At 41.6% G+C, this 15,166-nt stretch overlaps 1 protein-coding gene across 1 annotated transcript; it reads left to right on the forward strand.

The window, feature by feature from the left end:
- The first annotated feature begins 11,455 nt into the window (after positions 1–11,455).
- DNAJB8 (DnaJ heat shock protein family (Hsp40) member B8) lies at positions 11,456–12,127 on the forward strand. Its single transcript, XM_063123396.1, has one exon. It carries the CDS (start codon positions 11,456–11,458, stop codon positions 12,125–12,127), a length of 672 nt encoding a protein of 223 aa, XP_062979466.1.
- The last annotated feature ends 3,039 nt before the right edge of the window (positions 12,128–15,166 follow it).

Genomic DNA, 15,166 nt, shown 5'->3' on the forward strand with positions numbered 1-15,166 from the left:
GTGCATAGCTTCAGGGCTGAGACTGGCAACACAAGAAGCAATACTATCAAGGTGAGAATGTCCGGAGCATGTGCAGAGAGCCTTTCTCTTATTGCTGAGTAACTGCAACCAATCCTAAGGCATCAAATATTCAAGTGGCAAAGGGGCAGGCTTAAAACTTTTAGATAGGCTTAAGTTCCTACATTTCTCATTTCATAAATGAAGGGCTAAAAACGACTGCTTTGTTTTGAAGCCTCATTACAGTTGAGGGGAGATTAATCCCTTTCTAAAGCTTCCAGTTTTCCTAAGAGGAGTAACAAAATGTGTTGGATCTCAGTATGTAGAAGCAGGCGGAATGGCTCACTTGGGGAATTCTCATGAGAACTGGGCCAACTGCTGCCCTACCCACAAGGTATCTCGGGAACCACACAATACACTGGATTTATGAGCTCTTAACTCATCACATTTACAATTTAGATTTCTCAGTCTTTGAATCTCAGCAATAAACTTGAACTACATCTTGATGGAATGCAGAGCAGATAAGTTGCAGCCTCCTGAATCAATGATATCTCAGGTGTTGTCATTTGGATGTTAGATCCTCAGTCTGTTCCTTCCATCATTTCTCTGTTCTACGTTCCATTTTTTTAAAAAAAATCTTCCATTCTCTCTCTGTCTCTCTTAACGTAAGCACCAATTATAAGGAATGCCAACAGGCACACAACTGTATAACAAATTTAACCGTTAAATCAGGCAGTAGTAGTATAAAGAGTTAAAATAATTACTTCTATTTTATATAATTATATTAAATAGAACAATTCAAACATACAAAATTGTAAGGATGACAAGACATAAGGCAAATAGTTGCTTTTTTATGATACCTTGACAATAAAATTATAACAACAGACTGAATATTTTAATGTACTAAATTATTAATTATTATTAAATTATTAATTATTATAGCAGGATTCCAGTTATCTTTCCTGTTTCATCATTTTAGACTTCCTCAAATGTACAATATTTCAAGTCTGTAAATAGATAAACATTATTTGAGTAAATAAGCTTTCTGGGTGACAAAATTAACTTTCAGAAAAAACATCCAGAAAAAAAGTTCCAAAAAAGGCACTCAGATTCCATTCCCTGTCATTTAATGGTTCCAGTAGGACCTCCACTTGCCCTCTGGACACTTGCCCATACGGGCTTGTGAAATCAACCAGAGCTGGACTGCAAAACTGGACCTCAGATCAGTGCTTCCTTGAGAGAAGGGGAGATCCCCACTACCCTCAGAAAGAAATCTAGCTTGGATCTATTGGCTTCTGGTAATAACCATCCAGTGTCAAATTTCCCATTCTTGGGCAAGGTGTTTTGAGTGCGCAGTGGCTTCTCAACTCCAGGTAGCGTTGGATGATGCTGACTATTTGGATCTGCTCCAGTCTGGCTTCAGGCCTTGTTTTGGGACAGAAATTGAGTTTGAGAAACAGCAATCTCGGTGCCCAAGATTCATCCAACTGAGTTAATGGCTTGTCTGTGAATTAAATACAGACCCAAGTCCAATAAATGTCCCACAATATACTGGGTTATTGTGTTACCACACCTGCTTTTGACAAGGTTATGTAGAAGCCTGAGTAGCCTATCACAGCCAGGAAACCAGGTAGTAAGTCTCTTTTTATGGCCAGAACGTCAGCACTTCCATCACTATTAATGTGAAGTTTGCCGGTTTCTTACAGGGTCAGTCAATTCAAGACCAAAATAGTGATTTAAAAATTTGGGCTTGAGATAAACTAACCACGTAGGATGCAATCCTATGCATATTTAAACAAAATAATAATAATAATAATAATAATAATGCTTAAACTCCCAGCATTTCCCAGTCAGCATGTCTGGCTGGGGAATGCAGGCAGTTGTAGGACATTTTTCTATTTAAACATGCATAGGATTGCACCCTTAACATTGTACTTGGAGTGATAAGAGAGGAGAGAGAGAGAGAGGAATTTAGAATTATATGTTCCATAACCACACTGACTGATTAATTTGAACATCTGAAGATATAGGGTCCTTAGTTATAGGATCTCTAGGGTCTGAAATTATAGGGTCTTTAGTGGACTGTTCTTTAAATGGCAACTGAAATCACTTGAAAGCAATGAAGGATGGTAGCTCTGGTGTCAGTGGTGCTGTGAACTTGGATAGCTCCTTTAGAGCTCTGACTGATTCTGACCGAAACATGGAGCATATTCACAGCCCCACTGATATTGGAGTCACCAACCTCCACTGCATGAACGCAAAGTGACTCTGTTTGACTTAGGTTAGTCATCAGAAGATTGACAGTTCCCAAAACCTGAGTTCTTCGAATCACACCTCTAGTTTGGTCTCCCGCCTAGAAGCAATGGGGCTAATGTCAAGCCAATTCTGCCATCATCAGCTGAGACTGCCCAGTGTGAGACTGGCAGGCACATGCCAGAGGACCTATTCCTTTGCCACCCCTCTGCTCTGCAAAGACCTGCCGGTGGAAATGCTGACTTCTTTGAATGTATTTAAGCAGGCATTAAAAACTCTATTATTAATGGCAGGCCTTCCCTTTTTAGAATCTTATTGCTGATTGTTATATATAGTTTTTATGCTGTATGGCTGGATTAATTGTATTATCTTTTAAAATTGTTTAAAAAAAACATTTTTAGCTGCCTAGGTATTGTTTTATTGATTGTTTTGCCTTGTTTAAATTGTTTTAACTTTGTATGCCACCTAGGGTATTCTCCATATTGGTGTTATATAAATTGAATAAATAAATAATTAAAAAAATATTTTGTCTTCCAATATGTGTTGTAGCAACTTATTTCTAGGACTCTTCATCTTTCCTAATGCCCACTGGAAGCTCCCTTCCATCATATTCATTCAATTCTCAAAGAACTCACTGCATGGAATATAGAGAAATGTTGTCCCTGTCATCTAGAGGTGTACACAGATGTAGTGGGGACAACAGGCCCGGAATCCACATCATTCAAGCCTCTGTATTCAACATACACAGCTGCAAAAACAGCAGGCAAACTTCTGACCTCTAAAACAAAATACTTGCCGCATTACCCCTGTTATCATCACTGATTCCATCCTGATACTAATTGCCTTGGTTATGGGGAGGTCAGGTCCAAGAGGGAATAATATATAGTGCAATCCTATAGAGATCTACTCAGAAGTAAATCTTATTGAGTTCAATGGGACTTACTCCCAGGTAAGTGCAAACCTACAGTATGTCCAATTACTGGAGAGTAAGCCCCATGGGTATAGGATGGTGCTGTTAATATGTGTTACTGGTATTTCTCCCTCCCTCCTTCCCTCCCTCCCTCTCTCATACACACACACACACACACACACACACACACACACACTTTTATAGGGTAGTGGTACATACATTTGCATTCTTGTCGCTAGATCAGCAGGAAAAACAGATGCAAGAAAACAATATCAAGGAAATCTTACGATCCAAATGTTTCTAATGTTGAACAAGTTTAATGTTTCAAGCCGCAGGCTGTTCATCAGGGGTTCACCAAACTAAAAATATACAAACAATTTGAACAAAAACATAGTTTTGATTTTTTTTAAAAAAAGACCCATTCATTCCATACAATCAATTAGTATTATTCACAAAAGTATAATGTATACAAAAAAACCTTGAAACCCATTGACATAATTCTAAAAATATTTCTATTCTGTGGATACTTACTAATTTGCAGGGAATGCTTAGGTCTTATATCACAGGAAGCTTTGATCAAATCATCTGTATGTATTTTTTTTAAGAGGTTGTGCCAAGAGCTGGGTGTCTTTGGCTCAAAATGTGATGCAAAGGAGACTAAAAGGTACACAGAAAATGTATTAATTCAACACAGAGGGTTGGATCCAGATTTGAAATCAGTAGGACTTTAGTTGGTTATGATCAAGTCTGGATGCAACCCAGCGCATCCAGACTTGCGCTGGGAACTTTAAATCCCAGCGAATTTCTCTGGCAGAATACACTGCTGTGTGGAAAAAGTGGATGTTTCTGAATCTAAGGCAGTGGTGCCTTTCTGACTTCCTGACTTCCTTTTTCATGCAGCTATAACACATATTCCCTTGAAGAAGGACAGAAGAGACAAAAAACACATTGAGGATTTTGATGGCTCCAGTAGATTAATACAATTTCTAATCTAATTTCTAGATTAATACAATTTCTGCATTTTAGGCTGCAGACTAGAGTTGAAAGTGGTATTGAAGAGGCTTTACTTCCCATAGTGTACCACGTATAGGGCGTCATCAGATGGGTGGATTTTCGTGTTTCCCTACCGTTGCTATGGCCTCCTGCAGCTGTCCCACAATAGCTATGATCTCTTTACACGGGGAGAGAAAGAGCAAGCAGCAACGACCACATGGCCCATTCAGTGGGCATTTTCCTGCACAAAGCAGGAAATGGCAGCAAGTTTTGTTTTTTAAAAACGAGTCAGATTTTCTGGGCCTTCTTTTGCGATGCCAAAAACAAGTGGAAGGAGCAAGGGGTGCTCGGGAGGAGGACGGCGTCATCTAAAGGATGTGTGAAAAACTGTGAGTGCAATGAAATGCTCATCTGATGACGCTCATATTTCCTTTGTATCATTATCATCTCTGGTTTTGCAGTTTTTTTTGAAAAAAATACAAAAACCTGCAAAGCCTGTTTTCCCAAACCAAAAACAGGGTGATAGTACATATAATTGCCATGGATATTTCTTTCAAAGCACCTTCAACTCTGAAAAAAGTATCATCTCTCTTCAGCCTTACAGTCTCCTTTGCATCAGGTTTGAGTGACATCACCTACCCCTTATGGCTTAAAACTGAAGTAGGCTGTAATACTATACTCCTATCCTGGGAATAGGTCTCAGTGAACGCAATGAGTCTTATTTCTGAGTACCAAAACCAAAAGGAGGAGAGCATCCAAGTCAGGTCAGAAAAAAGGAGAAACCAGGTCCCCATCTTGACAGTGGCGTTTTGGTGCCAGGAGGCACCTGGCTCCCGCACTTGCATTTCTTCCTGGCATCTGTATGGGAAGGAACGCAAGGGCAAACTTTCCCCACAGCACTGCGCACCAAGAGGGATGGGGCAGGTACGAGGCAGCCAGAGGAGGATGAGGAGAGGGATGCCTGCTGCCCGAACCAGCTCTCCTCCCTCTGACTGCCTGTTCCTCTCCTCCATTTTTTAATTTTTATTATCTGTTTAATAACAGATAATTTTTATTAGCAGCTGCGCAGATACAGATAATTGTTTTTTTTAAAAGGGGGGAGGAACGGACTCCATTCCTCCCCCCCCCAGCATTTTTTATTTTTACAGAGGCGTGGGGCCGTTCCTCTCCTCCCCACCCCATTTTTTTATTACTATTTACCACGGGGCACAGGGCTCTCCTGAGCTCCTGGAGGTCTGCCCCCTTCCCTGTCCAGCCTATGGCGACCAATCAGGGGGTGCCATGGGCTGTGACAAGCTTCCACTGCCAAAAAAAGTGCCCAACTTTTTTGGAGCGAAGTTTCCGAGGTTTGCCCCGGATGGCTTCGCAATGGCAGCTACATCATGTAGATGACGTGCCGCTACTGCGAAGCCACCCCGGGACAAACCCTTCATGTAGACATGCCCAAGTTCTCAGGCTGCAAACGTTTACATCCTGAGAACTTGTTTCTCCTTTCTTTGGACCTTATTTCTGAGTAGACATACCGTATTTTCCAGCGTATAAGACGACTGGGCGTATAAGACGACCCCCAACTTTTGAGAAGATTTTCCTGGGTTAAAAAGTCATCTTATACTGGGCGTATAAGACGACCCCCAACTTTTGAGAAGATTTTCCTGGGTTAAAAAGTAGTCTTATACGCCAGAAAATACAGTACATAGATTGTACAGTTAAAGACTTGCCACACAGGAGACTTGTTTGAAATTCAAAGTTAAAGCTAGTTCAGGGGTGGGCAGATGTCAAATCAACTTTTTCTTCCTTCCTAGAATCCCAAGATTCACCAGCCAGAGCCGGGGCAAAAGACAGGGAACTAGAATTCAAGAACAGCACATTCTGAGCCTAGGAATTTGATCTCAGTACCAAAACAGAACTGAGCTCAACGTTCTTTCATGCAAAAGTTCTCTCCTGGTTATCCCAAGTTTCCTTCAGTTCAGCAGCCTTCTTTGAATGGGGACAATTGGGTTGGATCCAGATTCAGGGGCAAATGAGCTGGGCAAACCGACCGCCCCTGTCCCTTCCTCCTAAGGCAGCCTCACCAAGCTCCCTGAAAATGCTGCCTAGAGGGCTGGGAAACTCTACTGCATCGGGTGAGCTTCAGAGATCCACTCACGGAAATGCCTCCACCCAGTTTTCAGGGATCCCCTTCCTTCTCCCGGAACCACAGCCCACCCCATTCAGCAGAGTCCCCTGACCTCTGTGTAGCATTTTGTGGGGGCTGGAAGGGCTAAAGTGAGGAAGAAAGAGCGGGGAAGTCTGTTTCCATCAATTCAATTGTACACACCTAATCCGAATCCAAACCCATAACATCATCAGTGTTGTTAATTACGTTTTAATTAAGATTTTTGTTTTAATCTGGTTTTTATTGTTACCCATTCCAAGCACCATTATTTGGCAGAAAGGTGAGTTACGAATGAAACAATTGGGAGTCAGAAACACTTGCTGATCTACTACAAATCTCCCAGAAATCTACCAGCTGGCCCTGATCCACCTTCTGCCTGCCTCTGATATAGTTCATAGCATTTTACTGCTTGTGGCAGTTCTACACCCGCCTCTCCCCAGTGAACCAGCTCATGTTTTTTCCTCCTGTTTCGGCTTGTTGTTGTATCGCAGGCTTAAGAAGATCAGCCAGGTCACATCACTTATGTATCGTATGCAACCAGTAACGGAGCATATAAACCACCAGCAAGCCCAACTTCCAACCATAGACTTGAGCCTTTCCATAGACAGAGCAGAATAATCAAACAAAGATCCCCTTTAAGAAAAGCAGGAAAGAGGTAGAGTGCAATCTCCCCCCACCCCCACCCACTGCAAGGGGTGGTGGTGGTGGGTTGAGGAGGCATCTGGGGCAGGGGGCGGGGGGGGGAGAAGAATTTGATGACAGTTTGACGGGCAGAGTGAAGTGTGACCCTTGTTTGTTTGGATAGTCAAAGTACTTAGAGCAAATGTCTCAAGCTCATGTTGTTTTAGATAAAAAGATCCAGGCCTTGTTGTGGGATTAATGGGCTGCTCATAAACCCTTCTCTGTGTGACCCTATCAGCACCCTGCCCCCTGCCTATTTTAGAAGGGGAGAAAAACAAATCACCAACTCCGAAAAAAGAAAAAAAGTAAGGGGATTCAGAGGAGTTGCATAGCCTGTAGGGGGGAACCCCATTCTCAGGTCAGATTAAAGGGGATTGTGAAATAATATACAAAAAGTAGCAGGGTATCTGGCTAGAGGGGTCTTCATTTTGGTTGAAGAATGTTATTATTATTTTTTACATACATAAAGCACCCTTTCACTTAATCTCATGCCTAGTGGGATATACAGAGGATTTTAAAAACACCATAAAAACAGTAGGAATTGCTGCAGTCTGAAAAACAACATACAAAACTCCCCAGAAAACCACTATCAGCTGACGAATGAGGGCCAAACTAGATGTGGTGTAGGCCAAACCATGATCTGGTCTTCCATCGTTTTATTTCCCTAAAAGCAGCCGCAGGGGTGGGAGAAGAAAGAGATTTCGATTGGGGAGAAGGTGCTGCCTTTCCCCCTGTACCACCCCGTTGCCTAAAGCTGCTATTTGATGCTGAAGGGGAAACAAACTGAGACACATTTGCTTTCCCCTCTATGGATAATAGCAGCTTCTGGCGCTGTGATTTCCACTGGAGAAATGGCATGTGGGGAACGGGTTAACCCCCCTCCACTAGCAGCATGGCCCTAATCCCTGTGTTGACTTTTAGGAAAATACAAAGGCAGACACGAAGTATCTTTAAAAGCCTGGCAGAGCAGATAGTTTTCACAATTTCCTGTATTTATATGTACCATCTCAAAGAACAGCAGTTTATCTCCAGCAATGAAATTCTTCATCTTGGTTGCGGGGGACAAACACCAAAGTGAATGGGAGCATTGGCAGTTCAGACGGTACAGAACAGAAGCGTTTTACTTCAAAAGTCGCTGCCAGAGTGAAGCCTGGTCTTTGAGAGGACACATGTAAATAGTAAAGGTGGGACAAACCACAACAGAGGGTGACCACGTGTCCTACCATGGGTTAGCAAAGTTCACTTTCATTTTAGTTGCATTTTAATTACGTTTCATTTTGTTTATATACCACTTTTCCACAGTGACATGTGTCCTACTTTACAGAAGACAATCCTCTGTTAGAAGGCATCCTCTATTTGAAGGGATGCCCCGTCAAAGTCCAGGTTAAAGACATAGAACCATAAGAAGAGAGAACGGGGGCCTAGAAGTTGCCCATCTAACCTGTTGACTGAGTGGGCCCACAAGTCACCTGTTGATGACACAGAGTATGAATGTAAGGTGTATTGTTGATAAGAATTCATTGTATTTCAAAGGAGTGCTATTCCTAATTATCTGTGTATGCTGACTGTAAGTGATCAGTAACAGAAGTGATTAGTTCTCTCTGTGTTGTGCGATAACTGTGAGTAATGGAATGTATTCTTGGAACTAAGAGAAAACATTCTCAGAAATGGAGCAAGGTTGCCACAAGTGGTCAATCACGTTGCTTAACTTAGCAGGGATGCCTTCATCTAGGTGTTACTGGTGTCAGTGGCAAACCTGGCTACATTGAGAGGAATGGGAGCATTGGTATGACTACTTCTAAAACTTAGAATGAAGGCATCCACATATGAGTTACACAAGCAATAGTTAGATCTGAGCAACTATATGATCTTAATGATGACTGCTTTGATGATTGAGAAGAATAGAACTTTGATTTTACTAAAGGATATGTTCTCCTCAATTTCTATTAGGGTTTTAATCATCCTAATTGCATTGTATGTAGTAATGTGCTTTGCTTTTTTCATCATTACAAAGATTTGTTATTCTCTGATTCTGTTTGACCGATACATTTATATTTTGTAGCACCCCTCTGTGTTATTAGCTTGAGAGAAGTTTCAGAGACCACTACCCATATATTAATTCTTGAAGCCCAAAACAGTCGGTAAAGATTTGTCAATTTATCACTGAGTGGGATCTGTCCTTAAAGCTGTTGTATTCTCTCTTGATCTGGTAAATCTCAAGTTTGGGGAAACAAGCTAGTCAGATAGAGCGGGAAAGAGTTATCTCTCTCATTGAGATGTATTATATTTCTGTTTTCATTATAAAAATTATTCCTAAAGTTGCATCTATGCATGTAAATTAGCATATGCAAATTTTATGCAGATCAGTGCCCTCTTTTTGGGTGATGCCTTTAGTCTATTTTGGTGGTGTATAAGTGGCCACCATAACTATTCCCCCATGGCCTCACTGTTTTGTAAAGCAGCCAGAGAACTTTGGTTATTGGACAGTATAGAAATACTATGAAGAAAGAAATCTCCCTGGCAGATGTTCCCAAGAGTCCTCTGCTGTTGAGGAGGGGTCATACAGGTGTCATGTTTGGGTTCAGTTTTGATGTGGCAGCTTGGATTTAAAATGCAAAAGGCTGAGATGTGGTAGACATGGTGCAGGAGGAAAGCCCTCTGGAGACACTCAGGTCAGATCTACACCAAGCAGGATGTAACACTTTGAAAGCGGTTTTGAAAATGGTATATGGGCCCCAACAGTTGTCAATCCCGTTATGAACTGTTATAAAGCAGTAGTGTAGATCCTGCCCCAGTATATGACTTGCCAAGGGGAAGATGATCCCACTGAAGACATGACGGGACCCAAGGGGTGAAAAGGACCACAAGAACTTTGTCCCTCTGGCATTCTGGAGCAGAAAACTCAGCAAAGGGAGAGGTGGAGTGAAAGCTCCAAGGATAATAAGCACGATTAAGGTTAGTCTGTCTCATGATTGTTTCTTATTAAAAAGAGACTGCACTTATCTGTGCAGGATATGCTGTTCGGATGAGGGAATTAGCAGAACGACTGCCTCCATATCATCTAATTAGCAAAAATGTTGATAAGCAGATACAATCACATATGATTAGGATCCTTTTTAAAAGCCACTCCATTAATTAAATAGACAGAGAGGCTGCCTCCAACCCTCCCGTGCCACTGATTAGAATACAAATATTTACACTAATCTCACCTCCATCAGTCAGGGGACACTTTTGAGTATTTTCAGTGACATCTGATTACTATTGATTTTCATCCCCAATGTCAGGCCATTTTGTTAGTATCTGAAAGTGCTGCCTTCAGTTTCGGATGCTTTAAATCATGTTAAGGGTTTATCTTAATGACGCTGCTGATAACCACTGCTCAGGTCACTCGTACTTTCTCTTCAAAGAACACAGCCTGGGCTGGTTTTTATTGTTTGTACTTGAGATTTAAGATACGAAAAACATTTCTCATTTCAAAGCCTCGGTTTCTAGGGATGGGGCTGCCTCACTACTTTGTGTGTCTAGTTATTTCATGTGGGCATCTTTCTTATCCTGCTCTTGATTTCTTTTTACCCCCTCTCTTCCTCTCCCTACCCCCAGTCTCTGTCTCTCCCTCTCCCCCTCTCGCTCTCACACACACATATACACAGGCTCTCTTTCTGCTTCATAAGCTGTTTTAGCTTATAGCAGCAGCATTGAAATTGCTGATAATTGTCAAAGCCTGCTGTAGACTCGTGGCAGTGGACCAGCCAGGCCCCAGTAAGAACACACACATATGCACACACCATTTCAGACTAGTCTGTGACTCAAACCCAAGAAAAGAATCTAGTTAGCAAGCTAGGCTATTGGGAAACCCAAACAGCAGGATTGTGGGGTAGGGGATCTGGGTAACAAACAGTGGGTGTAGTGGAGCCGGGCCTCGTGGTGATGCAATACCAGCACTTTTTTATTAGCCGGGTGGGATGCTGACATCAATATTATCTAAAATACCACAGCAGATGTCATCATGTGTTCTATGGGGTATAAATGGGCAAGATAGATATGCCTTGTAATGACGGGATCATATCAGTATGACATGAGGTATACATCCAGCCTAAAAAGTCACCTGCAACAAATCGCATAAAAGATGTGAAATATGACCTTCCTAGGGAGCTAATTTGCACAACACACCCACCATTAAGACTGCATCATGCCTCAGATAGACTAAACATCTGCTAGCATGCTGATTGGTTGAGTTGCTTCTGACCTCACAATACATCTAAGCAACAAATGCCTTGAAATCAAGCAATACAAGCAAGCAGCCTTTCTCTTTCCCTTTGGCACTAAAACCGTTACCATTGGGCTGTAAGGAAAGAAGTGCCACAATCAAAACAACCAGATCTACTTGATCCGAACCACACAGGATCTTGTGTCCCCAAACAAAACTAACCAACAAGTCTCCAAATCCAGTTACCTTTTCATTTGGGATGGTTAATTATTACGAAGTCTTAGGACTGCATCAAAATGCCTCACAAGAAGATATCAAGAAGGCCTATCGAAAGCTGGCACTGAAGTGGCATCCTGACAAGAACCCTTATAACAAGGAAGAAGCAGAAAAAAAATTCAAGGCAGTGGCAGAGGCTTATGAAATTCTATCAGATCCCCAGAAACGATCCCTCTATGACAGGCCTGTCAAAGAACCAAGATACCGAGGGAGAGGAGCTTCCGGAGGTCATACCCATAGCCCATTTGACTTTGACTTTGTATTTCGCAGTCCTGAGGAGATCTTCAGGGAGTTTTTTGGTGGAATGGACATCTTTGCCCATGACTTCTGGGACAACCAATTTGACGAAGACAATAATGCAATGGAAACCAGAAGTGGGCCCCTGGGTCTCTTCTCTGGACTTAGTGCCTTTACCAACTTTGGATTTAATTCACTCGGACCTGGTATGCACACAATGTTCTCCTGCAGGTCTTTTGGCGATGACAGTAGCGGAACACATAACTTCCGATCAGTGTCAACTTCTACTGAAATGGTCAATGGAAGGCGAATCACCACGCGAAAAATTGTTGAGAATGGTCAAGAAAGAGTTGAAATTGAGGAGGACGGACAGCTGAAGTCCATACGAGTAAATGGAAGGGAACAACTGAAATGCTAGCGACTCTCCTCAAGTTCCAAAAGCAATAGCCAACTGCTTGAACAAGCTTAAATGAACTCTTGTTCCGTAAAAACGGAAGCCAACTAATAAACTCCTTCATTGAGTTCAAGACATATTTCTTAATGACTTCTTAGAATAATTTCCCTTAATATTGAGGTACGTGGTGTCTTTTGGGGTGTCTTTTGAAACCCCATACTGCATTAGGGCAACCTACTCTTAAATTTGTGAACACAAATTCTGAAGTAGTCTAGCTTCAGTGGGATTTTAATAAGATTATTTCTGAACAAAAGGTTTCAGAAAGGGTAAATCAAGTGACTTACAATGGAAAGCAACAGAACTCAAGTAAAATATTTGATCGTAAAGACATTCATGAAAATGATAGTGGAAGAGAGTTTGCTGTAGATGCAGGACTAGAATTCAGACAAAAAGGAATGCTATGTTTTTGGAAACCTGTGTAAAAAGAGTTGGTGGCTTTAGTGATAGAACTGCTACCTTAAGTCTTTTTTCAGAGTAGACCATCCCAAATTCATTGATGTAACATTATTTTGTTATAAACTGTGCACATTTTCGGATGATGCATTCAGTCCAATACTCTCAGGTTGCATAAACCAGGGGTGGGCAGAGGATGTGCTCCACCCCACAGAACCCTGCGTTCCACCAAGCAGAGCCAGGTGCAAAAAACATACACATATCCCTGGAATTTGTTTTGAGTACCAGAATAGTATTGAACTCAGTCCCTTCCACACACAAAAAATCCACTCTTGGTTAGGGTGACCATATAGAAAGGAAGACAGGGCTCCTGTATCCTTAACAGTGTATAGAGAAGGGAATTTCAGCAGGTGTCATTTGTATGCATGCAGCACCTTGTGAAATTCCCTCCTCATCAGAACAATTGAAGCTGCAGGAGTCCTGACATCTTTTGTATCTGGTCATTCTAATATAGCTCCTGCAGGTTTAAATTTTGTGACGAGGAGGGAATTTCACCAGATGCTGCATGCATACCAATGACACCTGCTGAAATTCCCTTTTCTATGCAACTGTTAAAGATACAGGTCCTCCTTTTCATATGGTTACCGTACCCCTGCAGTGGTCTAAATTTCAGTAGTATACTTTGGAAGAGAGAGAAATAATTTGTTGTTGCCATTGTTGAACACTTGGGATGTGTGAGTCAGAAATCCCTGCTGGTCTTCTTCAAATCACCCAGCGATTTATCAGTAGATCCTGATCTACATTCTACTCACCTTTGGTATATATTTCTTAAAAAAAAGTAACAGAATATTTTTAAATGAAGATACAACATGTTATATGCTCATTGAATCATATGAGGGCATATAGCATCAAGAGGATATTATATAAAGATAATTGGAAAGATCAGGAAGAGCAAGTATAAGATGTGTTTGATGCTTCCTGCTTCTCTTGTGCAATTGTAATGGGCTATATTACATGGGCAGAGAGGGGTGACCAGATGGTCTATAATTGAAAACGTCCCCTTCTCTCAGTGCTCATAGCCTTAAATGGGACAGTGCCCTCTAGTGGGTGTTTTGTAGTGTAACTTTAGCTGCATGCGGTAGGAAATCCCACATTATTTCAAAAGAATTGGGATATCCAGGACTTTTTTTAGAACTAAATAACTGGAGGGAAGGTGTGGGAGATGTGCAGGAGGTTGAGAATGTCGTCAAAAAGACCCACAAACTTCCGTAAGTGGCAAATCATATGTGTGCTTGCTCATGTGAAGAACCCCCAAGTAGAAGACCTTGTCAGCTGGACATCCCTCCCCACAACTAAAATTCTGTGAATAAGGTAAGACGTGTCTGGAAGCACTCTCCAACATTGACCTGGATGAGATCCCTGGGAACAGATCAAAAGCTAAATTAAGCAGTAATTATTTGAATTTCCTCTCTAGTCCTCTCCTAAGCACAATCATCTATCTTTCTCTCCCTTTATCTTATAACATCCCTGTGTTTAGACTATGGCTGGATCAACCTAGCGACTTGCTGAAGATCACCCTTTGAGTTTCATAGTTTAGCAGGAATATGGGCCTGGACATTTTACCTATCTACAAGCCTTAGTGTCTACAAGCCACAGCTGAACACCATGCATTGGGATAAAGAACAGAAGGCACATTGTGGAATTATAAAATCCCATTGAAAATATGTTTACAAAGGGAGGGGGAGACTGTTCATAGATTTATACATGAACTTGCTAAGAGAGTCCAAGGAGCCATAGTTCAGTGGAAGAGCACATGTTTTGCATGTAGAAGGTCCCAGGTTCAATACCTAGTATTTCCAGTTAAAAGGATCCCGGACAGCAATGCTAAGACAGACCTCTGCGTAGCACTGCCTGTTGGAATAGGAAGCGTTGAATGAAACAGACCAATGGCAGCTTCAGCTAATATAGTCCAAACACACTACCCAATGGCACACATCAGCCCCCACAGATGCTCATCCTTTCAAGTTTATGAACATTAGCCATTAACTGGTCAAAGGGGATGGTCAAAAAATGCTTTAAAAGCATTATTTCAGGATATCTGCAGGGTTTATCTGAAAAAGATACAAACACAGTAAAATGGTAACTTCTATTGAATCAGTATCTCTACCTATAAAGCGGAAAGTATGTGTGTGCAATGTATGTTCGGAAATGTTTACCCACTTCCAGATGAGTTAGAAACTTGAAATTTGGCATGCGGATAGGTCTGGTTGTACAATGTACCAGAAAAATCTAAAAACACAGAATTTGGGGTTTTAAGTATTTTAAAATAATTTAATAAAAACCAAAGCTTATGCTTACAACTCCCAGCATGCCTTGGGTGGGAGGCCAGATTTACTAGTCTTTGAAGGCCATTGTGAGCGCATAGGTGGGTTGCCACTGCATGCCTTTCACAACCCCAACTCCTAAGGTTGGTCTCGAGCAGTCAACCCAATTCCACATAAAAGGAAACAACCCACATAAATGGGCTACATCAATTTGCAGTAACTTCTCCTGCCCTCTGCATGGTTTTAAAATCATTACTAGATACAACAGTGTGACTTTGAGAGACCA

The sequence above is a fragment of the Elgaria multicarinata genome, chromosome 3 (genome assembly GCF_023053635.1).
Source record: "Elgaria multicarinata webbii isolate HBS135686 ecotype San Diego chromosome 3, rElgMul1.1.pri, whole genome shotgun sequence".
Classification (NCBI taxonomy): domain Eukaryota; kingdom Metazoa; phylum Chordata; class Lepidosauria; order Squamata; family Anguidae; genus Elgaria; species Elgaria multicarinata.

Excerpts from the sequence above, each read along its gene's own strand:
- DNAJB8 (XM_063123396.1), top strand. The coding sequence starts at position 11,456 with ATGGTTAATTATTACGAAGTCTTAGGACTGCATCAAAATGCCTCACAA.